Here is an 18,491-nt window from a genome sequence, read left to right on the forward strand (position 1 = left end):
GAGGGGCGCTGCTAATATTGCAATTGTCTATAAAAAATATATATATTAATATTAATAATAATAATAATAATCATCATAATATATATATATATATATGTATATATATAATTATATATTATTATTATTATACAGATTTATATAGCACCAACAGTTTGCACAGCGCTTAACAAAATAAAGGCAGACACTAGAGTTACATTACAATTTGATACAAGAGGAGTCAGAGGGCCCTGCTTATTAGAGCTTACACATATATATATATATATATATATATATATATATATATATATATATGTATATATATATATATTAACAAGTTTATTAAAAATTTCTTGATATTGGTTCTTGGTCCTGACTCTTTACTGTTTATCACCTGTCAGGGCTGCACCTCATTATTCTATCATGTCCCATACTGTTGTCTTGTATTTGTAATAACAACTGACTACATGGAGGTGTTCTAGGTCATTCTTATTGCTACTGAAGATTAATAAACATATTAAATAAGAAAAACGAAACCTACAAAAAAATAAATAAAAAAAGTTACCATAATTAAATCTAACTCACACAAGACATGTGTTTGTTTTCAATAATACATAAACTGCACAGCAGGGGGCAGCAGCATAGCAGACACAAGCAGATGAGCTGTGTGTGGTCAGATTGCTCAATGATATGTCCAATTTGATTCTTGGCCTATTGTACAATTTAACTCCTAACAATCGCTTCATCTGAGACAAATTGATTTGGACAGCTTATTTGTATGTGGCAAAAACAGCCCCAGGGCTGTAGGTAGTTGGGAGATTTCAATCACTTGCCGTTTTTCAATCTTCAGTGCAGACACTTTAGCTCACAATGAAAACACACTAAAATCCTGTTTACTCCATAAGGCAAAGCAGATCAGCCCCTAGAAACAGATTGATCGTTCATTACCGAATAATGAACAAGTGACCTGGAAAGAAGGATGGCGCCTGCGATCACAAGAATTTAGTCGGTGACTCAGAAATGTATTGAATAGAGAGGATAAGTATGACAGACAGGCAACTAGCATTTTCAGAACCTTTAAGAACAAAAAAAATAAATAAAAAATATCTCAGTAGACATCAGTCTGTCGGTTATAAAAAGCCTAGGAGCCTATTCACACCTTTGCATTCTCTTGACGTGCGTTATGTCATGCGTTAAGTCTTTGTTTTAACACAGCCTATTTATTTGGGCTGAAAGTGCACCAGAAAATACATTAAATAAAAAAACAGACATGGACCATTTCCAGCAAGGCGGCCACCACAAGGCATAATATAGTGCTACAGTGCAGTGTGTTGCAACACACGTGTGGCACTGCCCATACTGTTTGGTGCATTAAAGTAGATCTATAGGCAAAACATTTTTATTTATTTTTTTACCTTTTAGGCTCGGTTCACACAGGGGGCGACACGAGGCGACACGACTTGCCGTGCCGCGACCTGACAAGTCGCCCCCGTTCTGTACTACGGAACCGTTCTAAGAGGAGCGACTCGAGTCGCTCCGACTTAGAAAAAAGGTTCCTGTACTACTTTTGGGCGACCTCGGGGCGACTTGCATTGATTTCTATACAGAAGTCATTTGCAAGTCGCCGCTGAGGTCGCGGCAGGTCGCGGCGAGGCAAGTCGTGTCGCCTCGCATCGCCCCCTGTGTGAACCGAGCCTTAGATAGAAGAAGGGAGGGTTATAACCCCAATCACATTTTTTTGCCATCTGTGTCCCATTTCTGAGATTTCCTCTCACTTCCTGTCCCATAGCCAAACAGGAAGTGAGAGGAAATCCCTGCACTTTAAGGGAAGTCCTTGGGGACCCCCAGAAAACCAGAACTAGTGTCCCCATTGGAAGATTTCCCCTCTATTACTTTTCTGGGGGACAACCCAAAATTTGGTATTTTCTTTATGTTTTACTTTCAATGATAATGGTAAAAAGGACAAATAGAAAGGGTGGAGCTCCCTAACGGGGACACAGACAGCAATAAAAACTGACAGGGGTTCTAATCCCTCTCCACTCTATCCAAAACAACAAAAAATAAAAAAATAAAAATAAAAAAAATTGCCTTTAGCTATACTTGATGCAATCTTTCTCAACTCCAGTCCTCAAGTACCTCCAACAGGTCATGTTTTCAGGATTTCCCTCAGATGAAACGGCTGTGGTGATTACTGAGGCAGTGAAACTGATCAAATCACCTGTGCAAAATAATGGAAAGCCAGAAAACATGACCTGTTGGGTGTACTTGAGGACTGGAGTTGAGTCAAATTGCTTTAATGGACTCGTAAAATGACAGAATTGATGAACATCCTCCAAGGCTTGGACAGCCCTCTTGTGGTCAGAATTAGAAGACTCTCAGGTGTTCTTCAGCCTCTGCTTGGTAATTAGTTAATTGGCATTCATCTGGAGTCCAATTTTCCTTATATAACCCTCTGTGTGGTGAGGAGGGGAAGTGAATAATATTCTTTTAGTAGTTGTTTTATTAGCAGTTAGGAAGTTTGCTGGGCTTGAGCTGCAGAACAGAGGTGAGATAGCGGCTTGACTTTTATGGTATGGTTTCTATGACATGTTAATGTTTGGTAAGGTTGTAATTATGTGGTGGGGTCTTGTAACAAAATCAGTGAGGGCCATCCTGCTACATTAGACTTATTCTGATCAAAGTGCTTCATAACTTTTGTAGGGGTCAGTTCCTCCTTGGGAATTCTCCAATGGATGCTTGGGGTTCCTTCTGATGGCCATCCTACTACTTCAACCTTCTGAAAGACCTTCTAATGATCATAGTGCTTCGTAAGGGTCAGTAATTCCTGGTTGGGGTTCCCTTTTGAGGACCATCCTGCTATTTCAACCTTCTGAAAGACTTTTTCTTATGATCAAAGATACAAAATGCTTAACCGTTGGTCAGCTATTTCTGATCAGGGTTCATCCAAGGGGGGGGGGGGGGGTTTCTTTTAAACTGTGGTTGACTGACCTCCCACTTGATGATGGTGCCTATGTACTTCCAAGGCCACTTGGCAGACCTAACCACACAATATCAAGCTTTATATTATCTGATGGTCCCTGAAGACACTTTATCAGAACAGCGCTACCTAATGGTATTGCTTCCGGTAGACTCCCCATAGCATGTACATGTTACACAATCTTGCTCTAAAGTATAAGCCTGTGATGCATTGTATTCTATTTAAAATCTGATGTGGTGGTCATGCTATTGGAGCTATGGTGGAGTGCAGTCTGCCTAATGACCTGTACGTTGGCCAGACAAGTTGGCTCTTGCATTGGGTTAAACAAAACCTTCAGATTGTCTGATCTGCATCATGTGGTGCCTGTGAATGTTGCATCTGTCTAGAGGGGTTGATTTGCTTAATTGCACTGTATGCCTACTGTGTGTCAAGCAAATCTTTTGTCAAGGCCATTTGACTAAATTGGGTGGGGTTCATTTAAATATGATCATATTGATGACTTAATTGCTTAAGAATCAATGTACATTGTCCTCTGATCACTATAAAGTCTCATGTAGGGGGTGGAATAGTGTGATCGGTAGAGTTCACCTTAATCCCCCTACAGATCTAATTACTGAATGCAAGTCTATGGTGGGTTTGACTTCTCTGCTGTCATTTTCAAGAAATGATCTCAATGGCTATAAGTTGCTTACCTGCTGTTTAGGCCAACTGCTGTTTTTAAACATGTAAAGCGTATTGCAGGGATATGCAATTAGTGGACCTCCCAGCTGTTGCCAAACTACAAGTCCCATCATGCCTCTGGGTGTCAGGCGTGTGGCTGTGAGTCTTGCTAGGCCTCATGGGACTTGTAGTTCTGCAACAGCTGGAGGTCCGCTAATTTCATACACTTCTGCAAGCTATCTAAACCTTAACATTTGGGGATCCCCCCCCCCCCATCATGTTGGGGCATTTGAAGTATCGCGGGTCTAGACCCCTGAAGTCTCACATTTGGGAAAGAGAAATTTAAGGCCTTAGATTCATTGGTTTCCCCCCCCCCCCCCCCCCCCCGCTGAACGGGAAGCCCTGAGGCTTCCTGTTCACACTGAAGCATAGTAAACAGTTTACAATGCTTCAGTGGCAAACGGATACAGAAGTGATTGATACCAATCGCTCATGGTGTTCAGGAAATGAAGGTCCCCCTGTGTGCCCTCAGCAGCTGACAGTAGGAGATAAGTAAACAAGCAGTGCTATTTGGGAGCAAGGGGACCCGACAGCATGTGAAAGGGGGTGCAGATCTAAGAACCCCCTGCAGCGTAGCCAGGGGAAGAGAAGCCAGCAGAGCTACAGGGGGATCCACAAGCCCTACTGAACTGATGGGGCCCAGTACCCAGTAGTAGTATGAAAATTCCCATAGAATTTCAAGGGAATTCCCAGCCCCCCCCCAGGCTTCCCAACGCCTGGAAGCCGATTGTTTTCTATGCACATCTGCACCAGATTCAGTGTGCTTAATGAATCTCTCCTTTAGGCTGGATTCACACCTATGCAGTTTTAATGCATTTTTCAGATTTGGTCTACAGTCCATTTAACATGGTTTCCTATGGAACATGTTCTGTAGTGCAAATATGCAAAAAGCACAAATCATGCATAGGTGTGAATCCAGCCTTAGTCTAATTTAGAGGACAAATGCAAAGTAACCCATGTGACCAATATATGGACAATGCCTCAACAAGGTCAGGCATGTACTGGCCATAGGGACTATAGAGAGTTTCCCGGTGGGCCGATGGCTCAGTGGGCCGGTTTCAGTGACAGCCAGTGGCATCGCTGTGGGGGACTTTTGGGGCTATAGCCCTGAGTCAGTGCAGGAGTCCCCAACCACAAGGTCTCGGCCCACTACCTGCCCTCTTTCTGGTGACCCTGATATTAGGAGGGGCTCTCTGTGAACCCGGATGTAAGGGGGGGGCTCTGTGGGGACCCAGATGTAAGGGGTTGGCTCTCTAGGGACCCTGATGTAAGGCAGATGATCTCTGGGGACTCTGATTTATAGTTTATCTACTGTTTTTTGCGTGTTTGCAAAATTAAAGTGGGCCGGGCTGGATGAAGTCCAGGGCCAAATTTTTGTCCCAGTCCAGCCCTGAACAAGGTTGACTGTCAAACTGCTCTTCAATCCTTGCTTTGCCTTTGCAGCCTTAGTAAAAGTGGACCTTTTTTAGCATGAGGTCATGTATGTTGTAGAGGCAGGATCAAAATCTATGAATTATTGCAGGGACTTTATGAGCTTTAAAAAAACTCCTGGTTGGTGTGTGGACGGTGATGCCTCCGGTGGATACATGTTGCTCATGCATTTCAATATGAAGGTGATAGTGAACCTTGGCACCCCAGATGTTTTGGAACTACATTCCCCATAATGCTCAACTACACTGCAGAGTGCATGAGCATCATGGGGAAATGTAGTTCCAAAACATCTGGGGTGCTAAGGTTTACCATTACTGCCCTGAGTACAAGCCTGCATTATTTGGGCATCAAATTGCTTTGAAAGATGTATGGTACCTGGGTAAGTTACAGGATATCCCAAAATACCCAAGCCCCCATCCACCCAGTCTCAACACAATGTAGTGTTGGGTTCCTGGGCCATGGAAAATGCTTATGTTGGGGACCTGTACCATGCTATCCCAGGCATAATACAGCCTTGTCTTAACGGGGCAATCTGGCCCAAGTACTTTTGCATGGGCAGAAGGTTGCTGCCTGAACCCTGTGCAGTTTTGAGAATGTAGAAAGTTAGCTTGCACAAGCTCGGTGATCTTTTTGAATTGAAGTAATGAATAATGGCAGAGCACCTTCAAAATGATTTGAGTTTCATGTTCTGTGATGGGTTTCTTCGAAATAAACCTGTTGGCGTCTGAACTAAGCTTTTTGGATCAGACACTTAAAGCCGCGCTTGGTGAATGGTAAAACTTGTTGACGTGGCTTATTCATTTATTTGTGTGGTCACCTAAAGATGAATTAAGCATCTCCAATGCTGACAAGGGCAAATTTTTGAATAGACTGGAGGAGTTTGCCCTAGTTGAACTTGCAATAAAATCCTGACATGCCCTTAACCCTTGCTCTCCGCAATAACTCATTGTACTGTGGGAACTAGTGTGACTGTAACAAATGTTAATCTTTTACAAAATTGTCTATTTAGCCTCAACAATGTATCTGGAAATTGAAGCTGCTGTTAAATTCTTTATGAAGATTTTGAGCCTGAAGAGTACTCTGACGACAGACCAGCTGGACTCTCTGGGGAAGAACCTGGCATGTCTGCTGAGGGACCGGTATCAGGGACATTGGTACCCTGACAAGCCTGCCCAGGGCCAAGCTTATAGGTAACTATTTGGACTTCTGCTCTTGGCTGGGGGGGGACTCAAGTTATGTTTCCCTTACTGTAAGGGCTAACTAAGTTTTTGTATTGGTTAAAACCATTATCTTGGCTAAACTGACTTGCATTTATAGGGATGTAGAATAAAAATTATGGTAGGTAGATGTCTCCGAGGTCCAGAAGCCCTGGTCTTGACAGTGTCTGCTGAGATGTTGCTGTCAAATTTGATATCCATACAGATACAACAGTTCTAGGTACCATAGACTTGCTTTAAAACTTCAGGTTTTGTACTTGTAGACATTGAAAGCCCAACACTAAGCAGCAGTTAGAGTATTTGTTTATATAGGTGGGGTGCAGCATGTGTGGCTGCAATAATTCAGTCAGGTGCAATGTAAGACTTTGTATTCCCACAAACCCAGTGGGAAGCCTGCCAAGCCGGGTTCACTTGTGGGTATCCAGCAACACGAAAGGAGCACATTCCAGCCAGACTGACAGTATCAGTTGATAGGGGCAGTATGTGGCTTGGCTGTCACATGCCCAATCGGGAAGGTGTCCAGAATGGATGCACCCTGCATGTTCCTTCATTGGCCGGAACTATCAGCAGGGAAAGGTACTAATCTACCAACTCGCAAATGCATGCCAGACCTGGGATCTGGGGCCTTAAATAGGCTCTGCCAGATTTGCATAGAGGCAACAGCATCCAACCAGAATAGATTGCTTCCCTAGTGACCCAGGGAACCATTGAGCCATATTCCTCATGTCTTCTCTCTAGCTGCAGAGCTGCTATTGAGCTGCACCTGCCTACAGGTGTGTAATTCTTGGGTTGTCATCTAGGTTCATAGAGTATGCATGGGGAGGGGGGCTTACACTTGTGTCTAAAGGCATGATATCTAACATAAACTGGATTTGATCTACAGGTGCATTCGCATTAACAAATGGCAATATGTGGATGAGTCCCTGCTTCAGGCTTGCAAATGCTGTGGTATAGAATACTCAAGACTTCCAATCCCAAGGGAAATTACAATCTGGATTGACCCATTTGAAGTCTGTGGAAGGTGAGCAGTCTCTATGGGCATTTGTGTAAATAGTTTTGGGGTTTGTAAAACTGATCTGTAAGATACAAGTAGGATACTTAAAGTACTACTAAACATTAATTGCCAACAAGCGTAAAAACTACACTACGTCTGAAGGTTCAGGGAAGTGACCCAAGTTCTATTTGCATTAGAAGTCAAGTCACCAAGTGACCTATGGTGGTTTAAATCTTAGGACAGGATGAACAGAAGTGCAACTCTGGGACTTGCCATTGAATGGGCCACCCTGCCTTTACAAATGGTGGCCTGCCCTCTAGCTGCACCCAACATGCAACCCTCCAAGGGTGAGTTTCAGTTAGAAAGGATTTTCTGCTCCATTAAACTTGTGGATATGGTGTTGGGGGTGCAGGATATCCAAAAAGGCATAACACCCCAGGCCTTAAAGTATCGGCATCTTGACAGTGGTCCTATGCAGAGTTGATGACTCTGCCTCCCAGAGAACAGGCCACTGGGAGGTACTATTGGTGGCCCTCAATTCTACGTTGGCCGGTGCTTGCTTTATAAGGGGACAAAATGGCAAATTCCCTGGGCTCCCAATAAAAATGATATAAAATCTTTCATGTACTGTATCTTATCACCATAGGGGTTGAGTTACTAAAGGCAAATAGACTGCGCATGGCACTTTTTGTAAATGTGGTAAGGATTTTCTTGGTATAGAATACCCAGATGGAGGCAAGGAAAATGCAATTTATATTTATTTTTCTTGCACCTGATTGGGTGAAAAGCAGAGCTTCGCATATTTAATAAATTCTTGAGGGACATTAATGCAACTGCATTAGCAAAGCGCAGTCCGTTTGCCTTTAGTAAAGGTGGCCTATGACAGACGTGTGACCTCAGCATGTCATGCAAACTTGACAGTCATTGAGAATGTAAACCAATTCTGTCTATTTAAGGCCCCCCTGAACCATCTGACATTACCTGGGCCCCCAAGGTCTAGACCTGAATAGTAGCAGTCTCCCAATATGGTATTTTAACTGAAAGGTCATGGGTACCCAAGAGTTGGATTTCATGGAATGTCCAGGTGGAAAAAGATAACAGTGGCTTCCTGATGCCATCTTTTCTGGACACTTTCCACAGCAGACTATTCTGAAAATGTTTCAGACTGACGTGTTCTGGTTTTTTGGATCTCTGCTACATTTCAGCTTTAGATTGTTTGTTTGTTTAAACCCTGGGCTTTTTGTCTTGTGAAGGGGGGACAAGTTGTATCCAGATGTGGCCCTTTGCTTGCCTTTATCCAGTCCTTTGGAGCACTATTCTTTTCCTTGATGCAGGGCATTCCATTCTGGACAATGATAAAGCACCATTCTTGACTCCTCTTAATGACACAAATGAGGCCATATTTCGCTCACTAACGCCCAATGATGGGGCACAATTGCTCCCCTCACTGACCAGGTTTTTGAACCAATGTCTCACAGCACTTAGCCCATGTGTACCTGGCTCTAGTCCAGCCCTCCTACTTGAAGGATAATGAATCTGTCCCAAAATACCCAAAGTTTTACGACCCCTGCTATATTCCAAAAGTCTTAAAGCTAAGGCCAGGGAGGGAGAGACCCTCCTAGAAAGAACATGGCAAGTGTCTATCCTCTTTTTTTTTTTTTTTTTTTTTTTTTAGCTTGCAACACAAAATGCAGTGATGGCAAAGGCAGTTACTCAAATTTTTTTAAAATATTTTTGAGTTGTAACTACTCATTGCTCACCACTGGAGTTGCCCAATAACCAGTAGACAGAAACCTTGTGTCTTAAACTTGGGGGGGGGTGGAAACCTAGCAAATGACACTCAAGCTGGCTGCAAGCAAGCTGGTTTGGATTTTTTTTCACCTTTAATAATAAACGCCTTCATTTACAAATTGCATTTTGTGTTTACTTGTGTTGTCCTTGACTATTGTTTAAATTGGTTTGATGTTCCGAAACACACAAGTGTGACAAACATGCAAAAGAACAGGAAATGAGGAAGGGGGCAAACACTTTTTCACACATATTTTTCACAAATGACACTCAAGCTGGCTACAGCAGAGCTGCAGATAGAGGGGTCCTTACACAATTTGGCTTTTGTTTTAAGTGGCTTGCTTGAACTGCCTATAGGAATGCATGAGGAATGCTCACTAACGTTTAACATGTCAACATTTTACAGGATTGGAGAGACCAGAGACTACTTCACAATAGCAACATTTAAACCGGTTTATGAGGAGCCATGGCCTGTCTTTCCAGAACAGGTGCATAAAGAACCAGTGGATGTCTTTCCAGAACAGGTGCATGAAGAACCAGTGGATGTCTTTCCAGAACCGGTGGCTGTCTTTCCAGAACGGGTGCTTGAAGAACCAGTGGCTGTCTTTCCAGAACAGGTGCATGAAGAACCGGTGGATGTCTTTCCAGAACCGGTGCTTGAAGAACCAGTGGCTGTCTTTCCAGAACAGGTGCATGAAGAACCAGTGGATGTCTTTCCAGAATGGGTGCTTGAAGAACCAGTGGCTGTCTTTCCAGAACGGGTGCTTGAAGAACCAGTGGCTGTAGTTCCAGAACGGGTGCTTGAAGAACCAGTGGCTGTAGTTCCAGAACGGGTGACTGAAGAGCCAATGCCTGCCAGTCCAGAATGGGTGACTGAAGAGCTAGTGACTGTCTATCTAGAATGTGAAACATCAGACTATTCCTCGGATGGACTATCTGAGTCTGAATTTGTTTCTGAGAATTCTTCAGATGAAGAAACTGGAGAAGACACTGAAAAGGTTGAGACAGTAGTAACCTGTACCTCTCCTGATGAAGCTATTGACTCTACTTCAACTTCCAAAGCTGGGACCCCAGTAAGTGAGCTGTTGGTCGCAGACCAGGAGACAGATGAAAGTGTTGACCAAGAGACCACATAGCTGAGACTTCAAGTGAGAAAAACCTATGTTTTCTTGATACAAGAAACTGCATGCTCTTAAATGTTTCAACACTAGCACTTCTACTGCAACTTTTTTTTTTTATTATTTTTTTTTTTTTTTTTTTTTGTGACCTTCAAAAGCACCACGTGTGGTTAAATTGCATGTATTGGGTTGATTTAGGTAAAGCTTTGTCTAGACTTGCACTGGCTTTTGGCCTAGCTTGTCTATTAACTCAGTTTGGTTCCATGCACCTAATATTTGCAGTCTACTTAACACTGGTTTGAGAAATCCGGCTCTAAGACACTTGCAGAGGCTTGGATACTTTTGTGACCTGGAACCAGCACGTTACAAGTAGACATGCCAATATGTGGTCTAACTAGGGGCATTGAAGCAATTTGCTCAGTTTAGCCAGGTAACAGCATTTTTCTTCCTTATGCAAGGGTGATCTAAAATTGGATCTCTCAAACTTGTGTTCTAGTTTCAGAGATGCTCATAGCTAGGGTGCTGTATTTGACCATGTTGCATAATTCGGAAGAATATCTTGCTGGGGGCCAGAACAGCTGACCTAGCTTTTTTTTAAAGTGGGTTTTGGACAAGATCCTGCATTGGGTTATAGCTGCCATCAATGGGGGGACAAGGCCTTTTTCAACAAGCTGTAATCTCAAAGGGCAGGACCTGCAACCTTTCCGTCCCCTCCTGATAAAATGCTTAAAAGATGGGTGGTGTAACAATGTGAACTCACTGCTTTGATATGCATGGGCAAAGCATAGGGTGGTATTTGGCAATTGTACCAGGTGTCAAATACTTGTACGCTTACATTTTAAGGTCAACTGTCAGTCTTATTAGTGGGTGGCCACTTTTTTTTAGTCTATTTAAACTTAATTTTAATTGGGTTTTTAAAACTTTTATCTTTAGTACAAAGACTGGCTATGGGTTACAATGCCCATGCTGGTCTCGAGGGGTAGTGCAGAGTTGTGTAGACCAATGGTTTTAACATGGTTGAAAAAAAAATGAGGATTGTATGTATACTACATGCAATTTTAGGATGCTTTGTAACACCTTTCCAGTCCTAGGATAACTCTCCTGCCTTTGTGTCAGGATGGTAGAAACTTGCCCTTCTACTGTCCATCACAAGGGCAAGGTTGTGAAGTCATCTGAACAATGTAATGCATCTCTGTGCTGACCTAATGACAAATACAAAATTTTTGCTTTTTTCCCCAAAATTATTTGTCCCCTTGGGCATATAAAACAAGGGAGCAAATGGAAGTAGGTGGATTGCTAGTTGATGGAAGGGTAGCCCATTCTGCCTATATACCAGTGTTTCTCAATTCTAATCCTGAAGGTGCATGTTTCCTTACTTTCACTGGTGATTTGATCAGTTTCCCTGCCTTCGTAATTGCCACAGCCATTTCATTTGAGGGGAAACATGATCTGTTGGTCCGCATTGAGAAACACTGGTTGAGGTATTCATTTTTTTCCATAGTTTGCTCTAGTAGCATCTGCAGTAACTAGACTCCCTTAGGTTCTAAGCTTCTTTCTTGGCCATTGCCAAGCCTGTATATAGTAGGTTCACATACTGCTGGATAGGTTAAACCAGGGGTCTCCAAACCATGGCTCTCCAGTTGTTCAGGTACTATTCGCATCATGCCTTGGCATGTCAGTTTTTTACAATGCCTCATGGGACATGTAGTTCAGCAACAGCTGGAAGGCTGTCGTTTGAAGATACCTGGGTTAAACCTTTCAGGCCATTCCTGGGTGTCTGGCAGGACTAACTTCCTGCCTGATATTCTGACCCAACTTCAACATGGTCTTGAACTGCTTACCTAGTAAGTATTCAGGTCAGAAGTACTTCTGGATTGGGGTCTATGACATCCAAGCAAGTGGTACTTTAAGAAGGTTCAGGAATGGTAGTCTCTTAGTTATTAAAACTGTAATAGGCTTGTATTGTATGAGCTGGGCCTCGAATGTGAATTGTGCTTAAGGGAGGGAATTGACTGATTGCTACTTTGCACAAAACACATCCTGCTTTCCAAGGAGAGAATTGTTACAGGACAAAATTTAAGTCTCAACTCCTGAATTGGATGTTTGGCGATATCCTTAAAACACTCATGGAGCCCACTGAGCATTCTGGAAGCCCGTACAAGGCTATTGCAGCAAGTGTGTGGCATAAAGTTGGCTTTATTGTCCAGACAAAGTGGAATACTTGTCGGACACAGACAAGGGTATTCTTTGTGTTTGTAACAAATCTCCTGTATAAACTGATGTGGACAGTGTTTATCATCTACTGAAGAATAAAAATTTTAAAAGCCTGTCGGTGTCCTTATGTATTTTCTGTGGGTTGTGTGCAGGGGTCAAGTCCTGGGGGGAAAAAAGTGTGGGTACTTCCACCCAAGATCCACTCCCCACCAAAAAAATAAGCTCATATGCATGAACACTTCAAAAGTGGTATTTTTCATCTAATCTTCGTTGTGTGTGTGTGTGTGTATGAAGCTTAACTGTTAGTACATAAAAAAAAAAAAAAATCCTTAAATATAGTAATTCTCTGAATAATCGGCATTCATTTAATTGCACTTCCATGCAAATGTGAACATGTTCTGATCTTCATTGGTGAATGTTTTGCATATAGCGTTTATGTGGTTAGTTTACTTTTTTATTTTATTTTTTTTGAACAGTTTGGATAACACAGGGTTAAATGGAAAGGTCATAAATTAACTGCACATTATCTGGACAGAATGCTTGGGGAGATAGTGATGTGTCCCTGCTTAGATGTATGTTAGCTTGGGGGGGCTAACTCCACAGGGCTCCAACACACACTCGCTGCTATTGCAGCCCTTCACATATTTCCACATAAACTTCCCTCCTGGCATTAAACTTTGCCAGGTATTGTGCTCAGCTTACCACCCCAAACTAGACATGGGTGCCATCAATAAATTTGATTCGTAATAAAATTAATTTGTATTTCGTGTCCAAAATTCCGTTCTGTTTCGTACGAATTGTCGTTGGGTTCGTTAACGTGTACGAACGTTCTTTACGATGAATTTAAAAGGCAAAAACATTGCTCATCATGCTTATTATGACTTGCAAAAGACTTCTGTGATAGAAGTCAATGTAAGTTGCCTGAAGACATCAGTGAAGGACTTTCCTCCTCTCTGGGCAGGCTGCTAAGAAAAGATCAAAGTGATACAATGTTTCTTCTTCAATGGGCTGAACTAAAAGTTCTCAGTTTAACCATTTAAAGACCATCTTTTCTGACACTTGTTGCTTACAAGTAAAAATCCAGTATTTTCTGCTAGAAAATCACTCAGAAGCCCCAAAAATTATATATATTTTTTTTTTTTAGCAGAGACGCTAGGGAATACAATAGCGGTTGTTGCAATATTTTATGTGACGCAGTATTTGCGCAGAGGTCTTTCAAACGCAAGTTAGCCTATTTATTTTCAGTCGACCTAGAGAGCCCTGACATTAGCAGCGTGACATACAGCAATGACACCTGCACCGTAAGCAGCCCTAGGAGGAAGTCAGCACAGCACAGGGATGGTGAAATTTACAAACCTACAGGTCATATTTGCAGCCACAAAATGATTACTAGCTGTGCACACATAGTCCCACCACATGGCCAATGACATAACACATGTATGAGGTGAATCTGGGATTGACAACTACAAGCATATTTTTTTTTTTTTTTTTTATATGTGAAATTCTGAAAATTCAGGAATCTTGAGACAATGGAGGTGAGTGTAGGCAAAGAGGGTGCAGGAGATGATCACCAGCACCGTGTTAGAGTGATCTGACACCTGCACTGTGATAGAGAGCACTGACACCAGCACCGTAAACAGCCCCAGGAGGAAGTCTGCATAGCACAGGGAGGGTGGGAGCCCCTCACAATGAGCATGGCACAGTGAGGGTGGGAGCCCCTCACAATGAGCATGGCACAGTGAGGGTGGGAGCCCCTCACAATGAGCATGGCACAGTGAGGGTGGGAGCCCCTCACAATGAGCATGGCACAGTGAGGGTGGGAGCCCCTCACAATGAGCATGGCACAGGGAGGGTGGGAGCCCCTCACAATGAGCATGGCACAGGGAGGGTGGGAGCCCCTCACAATGAGCATGGCACAGGGAGGGTGGGAGCCCCTCACAATGAGCATGGCACAGGGAGGGTGGGAGCCCCTCACAATGAGCATGGCACAGGGAGGGTGGGAGCCCCTCACAATGAGCATGGCACAGGGAGGGTGGGAGCCCCTCACAATGAGCATGGCACAGGGAGGGTGGGAGCCCCTCACAATGAGCATGGCACAGGGAGGGTGGGAGCCCCTCACAATGAGCATGGCACAGGGAGGGTGGGAGCCCCTCACAATGAGCATGGCACAGGGAGGGTGGGAGCCCCTCACAATGAGCATGGCACAGGGAGGGTGGGAGCCCCTCACAATGAGCATGGCACAGGGAGGGTACAGCCCCAGGAGTAAGTCGGCATAGCACAGGGAGGGTGGGAGCCCCTCATAATGAGCATGATCACGGTGCAGGTGATCATCTCCTGCACCCTCTTCTTTGCCTACCCTCTCCTCCTCCATTATCTCAAGATTCCTGAATTCTCAGAATTTCACATATAATAAAAGAATGCTTGTAGTTGTTGAGCCCAGATTCACCTCATACATGTGTTATGTCATTGGCCATGTGGTGGGACTATGTGTGCACAGCTAGTAATCATTTTGTGGCTGCAAATATGACCTGTAAATTTCACCATCCCTGTGCTGTGCTGACTTCCTCCTGGGGCTGCTTACGGTGCAGGTGTCAGTGCTGTATGTCACGCTGCTAATGTCAGTGCTCTCTAGAGGTCTACCAAAAAAAGCTAACTTGCGTTTGAAAGACATCTGCGCAAATACCGCATCACATAAAATATTGCGACAACTGCTATTTTATTCCCTAGGGTCTCTGCTAAAAAAAATATATATACCGGTATATACATTTTTGGGGCTTCTGAGTGATTTTTTTTTTTCTATCAGAAAATGCTGGATTTTTACTTGTAGGCAAAAAATGTCAGAAAAGATTACCCGTCAGCTAGCTGTGATTGACTGACAGATCGGAGGAAGCTGTCGTGTCCCTGGCAATGCCTGAATGGTCAGTCCACCCCTGGTGTGCGGCACTTACTATTGCAAGCTGTGTCGGTGGATGCTGGTGTGGCAGCTCACATACTTCAAAGTGTTGCAGGATGCCGCTGCTAACGGGAACTGAGTTCCTGTTGTGTGGATAGACACCCTGCCCCCCCTTTCTGGATTATAGATCACTAAGATTTCTGGCAGGGGTGTGTTTGGGGTTTTTTTTTTTTTTTTTTTTTTTTTTCCCCCCCCCACTCTCTTCCTCTTTCCCCATATGGGTACTTTCAGAATTGGGAAGAATGTCTCACCAACTGAGTCATTTCATTTTGCAGAGGAGAAATGGGGGGAATTCTAGTAAGTGATTACAAAGGCTGCACAGGAATTTAAGAGCTCACATATTCCTGCTAGCTTCAATCAGTATTTCTTGAACAACAGTGAAGAATCGGTTCTTGGCGTGCTCCAGTACAGGCATAGACTAGGGTGGGTTTTGTGGGGGGGTGTTAATTTTATAGTTCAAGGGGTCTATACATGGTTGGACATTCCGACAACAATCTGATGGATTTTGTCAAACTGGTGTTGCATACACGGTGGGACAAATTTGTCGGAAAATCCCATTGTTTGTAAATTGGTTACGACAGGATGGCGTTCAGGCTAGTAGCCAATAGCTTTGGTCTAGGAATTTGATCTGAGCATGCGTGGCACTTTGTCCGATCGGAACTCTCTACAAACGATTGGACCATGTCGGAAAATTTTATAGCCCAGCTCTAAAACTTTGTTGGTTGGATATTCCGGCTGAAACAGTCAAATGGAGCCCACACATGGTTGGCTTATCCAACAACATGGTCCGATTGGACATTTTCCTTCGGAATGTCCGACTGTGTGTACAAGGGCTAATGGTTCCATGTAATCTGCATCAGATTAAAGTTTGCCAATGTGTCCCCCAAACACTCCAATCGGTGCTCTGCCATTGGCTGAAAGTGCTGGTCAGGAGCTGGACAGCTGCTTGTTTTTCCCAGCAGGCTCATCCAGCAAACCAGTCAGACTGACATGCACACTGGCTGAATGTTGTTTTTTTTTTTTAACTGGCAAATGCCTCCTGGCATTCAACAGTGTGTACCCAGCTTTAAGCTGTATATACATGAAGACTGTTCATTATCCTTTATTGATACAATTGCACTAACATCTGATTTGCCCAACTACCACTGATCAGGGAAACAAATGTTCTTACAATGAAAATGTTGATGTTCTAGTGTATAGTCTGCTTTAGTTTGTTTAGATCAGAGGTTCTCCAAACTTTCTAAATGAAGGGCCAGTTTACTGTCCTTCAGGCTTTAGGTGGGGCTGGACTGGCCAGTAGGAGTAGAAACCACCTCAGTGACTGTGAACTTGGGTTCCACCATTGGGTGGTGGCTTTTTTTTTTTTTTTTGAGGCATGGTGTTGCCCTATAACTGGGGGTCGTGGGAGGAATGACACACAAAGTGCTGCATTTGGGCCACAGTTTGGAGACTACTGGCTTAATGTACACTACAGTGAATGTTTAGGCTAGGAGTTTGTCAGCCCACATTACAAGAAGGTAAATTGTACACTCATTTGCAGTCCTATGAAGAAAATATATTGGGTAGGCAGCAAAAGGTGCACCAACCTAGTGCGTTATCTAAAGCGGTGGTCATCAACTCCTGTCCTCAGGGCCCACTTACAGGCCAGGATTTCTGTATTACCTTGGGGGAGATGCAGACTAGAATACTGCAGTCATTGAGCAGCAAATGATATCACCTGTGATGTATTTCAGTTATCTTACAAACCTGGCCTGTTAGTGGGCCCTGAGCACCTCAATCCAGTACTCTGCGGCCTCCTGCCCCCTGTTCTACTGTACACACATGCTGTAGGGTAGGAGAGTGCCACCTACACAGTGCTGGGGGCAGAGGCCACTACGGTGGGGTGTGATGTGAAGGGGACAGAGGATACTGCTTTGGGGGGAAGTGCACATTGACACTGCTATCGGGCAGACAGAGGACACTACAGTGGAGGGGGGGGGGCTTGATGTAAAGGGGACTGAGGACACTGCTGGGGGGAGGGGGGAGGGGAGGGGCAGGGGACACTTTGGGAGAATATGCAACACTGCTATGGGGGGCAGAAGACACTACAGTGTGTGGGGGGGGTGAGATGTGAAGGGGTCAGAGGACACTGCCTTGGGATGGGGGAGTGCAGCGTAGGAGCAGAGGACACTACAGTTGGGGGGAGGGGGGGGGGGTGGTGATGTGAAGGTGACAGAGGACAATGTTTTGGGATGGGGGGGTGCAGAAGAGGGTCTGAGGACACTACAGTTGGGAGAGGGGGGGTGCAGTGAAGGGGACACTACGGTGGGGGGAGGTTGATGTGAAGGGGGGGCAGAGGACACTACTGTGGGGGGGTGTTGATGTGAAGGGGGGGAAGAAGACCCTACTGGGGGGGGGGGGTGGTGTGAATGGGGGGCAGAAGATAGTATTGTGACACACTGTTCTTCATGCCTTCTTTTTATTGGGTTTTTTTCTTTTTAAAAGGGTGCCGCCCAAGCCCCTCTCCCCGATGGGATCTTTGATTTCCTCCATATTGTCCCGGTAGATCTTAACTTCTGAAAGGTTGCCTTCCCGTGACTTAAAGGATCTTCTACTAATGGCTTGGTGCCAGATACCCCAGCATACCTTTAGAGGTCTAGTAAAGTCCATGCCTTGACGGGTTATGGTGGGTGGCTCTAATGTCATGGCTGATCGGTGTATAACCACGAGAGCTATGTCCTGCCTGATTGGGCACGTCTGCCTACCTTCAAAATAGAACAGGAACATTATACCGGTACCCCAAAAAGTTACACATATTGAAGGAGTTTGATGTCTAAACTAATTGCTGCATGGTAACCACTGATGTGATCCTCAAAGAGGTCAAAGTCTAATGCTCAGAACATCTTCCTGCTTGCTAGTTCAGGCATGTTGAGCTCAAATGAAAGTAAGTGCTAGCTATGAATAGGATGCCAGCTATGGATAGGATAACCCGAGAAGCGGGTGGGTGAATTCTACAGAGGAACGCACTTACATAATTGAAATACTTTTTATGCGTCCTTTGGGATAAACATACTAAAGTCCTTGGTATTGAACTCTAGCTTTCCTTGTAGTTGTACATTCTCTT

General features: G+C 44.1%; 1 protein-coding gene across 1 annotated transcript; it reads left to right on the top strand.

Annotated features, from left to right (window-relative positions):
* Window positions 1-6,092: 6,092 nt before the first annotated feature.
* LOC143933767 (uncharacterized) lies at window positions 6,093-11,081 on the top strand. The gene is made up of 3 exons (XM_077456763.1): window positions 6,093-6,294; window positions 7,205-7,342; window positions 9,510-11,081. Exons 1-3 carry the CDS (start codon window positions 6,122-6,124, stop codon window positions 10,237-10,239), a joined length of 1,041 nt encoding a protein of 346 aa, XP_077312889.1. The 5' UTR covers window positions 6,093-6,121; the 3' UTR covers window positions 10,240-11,081.
* Window positions 11,082-18,491: the final 7,410 nt, after the last annotated feature.

This window comes from Lithobates pipiens, unplaced genomic scaffold (genome assembly GCF_037356315.1).
Source record: "Lithobates pipiens isolate NorthernLeopardFrog02 unplaced genomic scaffold, aLitPip1_a1.2 Scaffold_27, whole genome shotgun sequence".
NCBI lineage: Eukaryota > Metazoa > Chordata > Amphibia > Anura > Ranidae > Lithobates > Lithobates pipiens.

Excerpts from the sequence above, each read along its gene's own strand:
- LOC143933767 (XM_077456763.1), top strand. The coding sequence starts at position 6,122 with ATGTATCTGGAAATTGAAGCTGCTGTTAAATTCTTTATGAAGATTTTG. Across the intron at positions 6,295-7,204 it reads GCCCAGGGCCAAGCTTATAG|GTGCATTCGCATTAACAAAT; the intron begins GTAACTATTTGG and ends TTTGATCTACAG. Across the intron at positions 7,343-9,509 it reads CCATTTGAAGTCTGTGGAAG|GATTGGAGAGACCAGAGACT; the intron begins GTGAGCAGTCTC and ends AACATTTTACAG.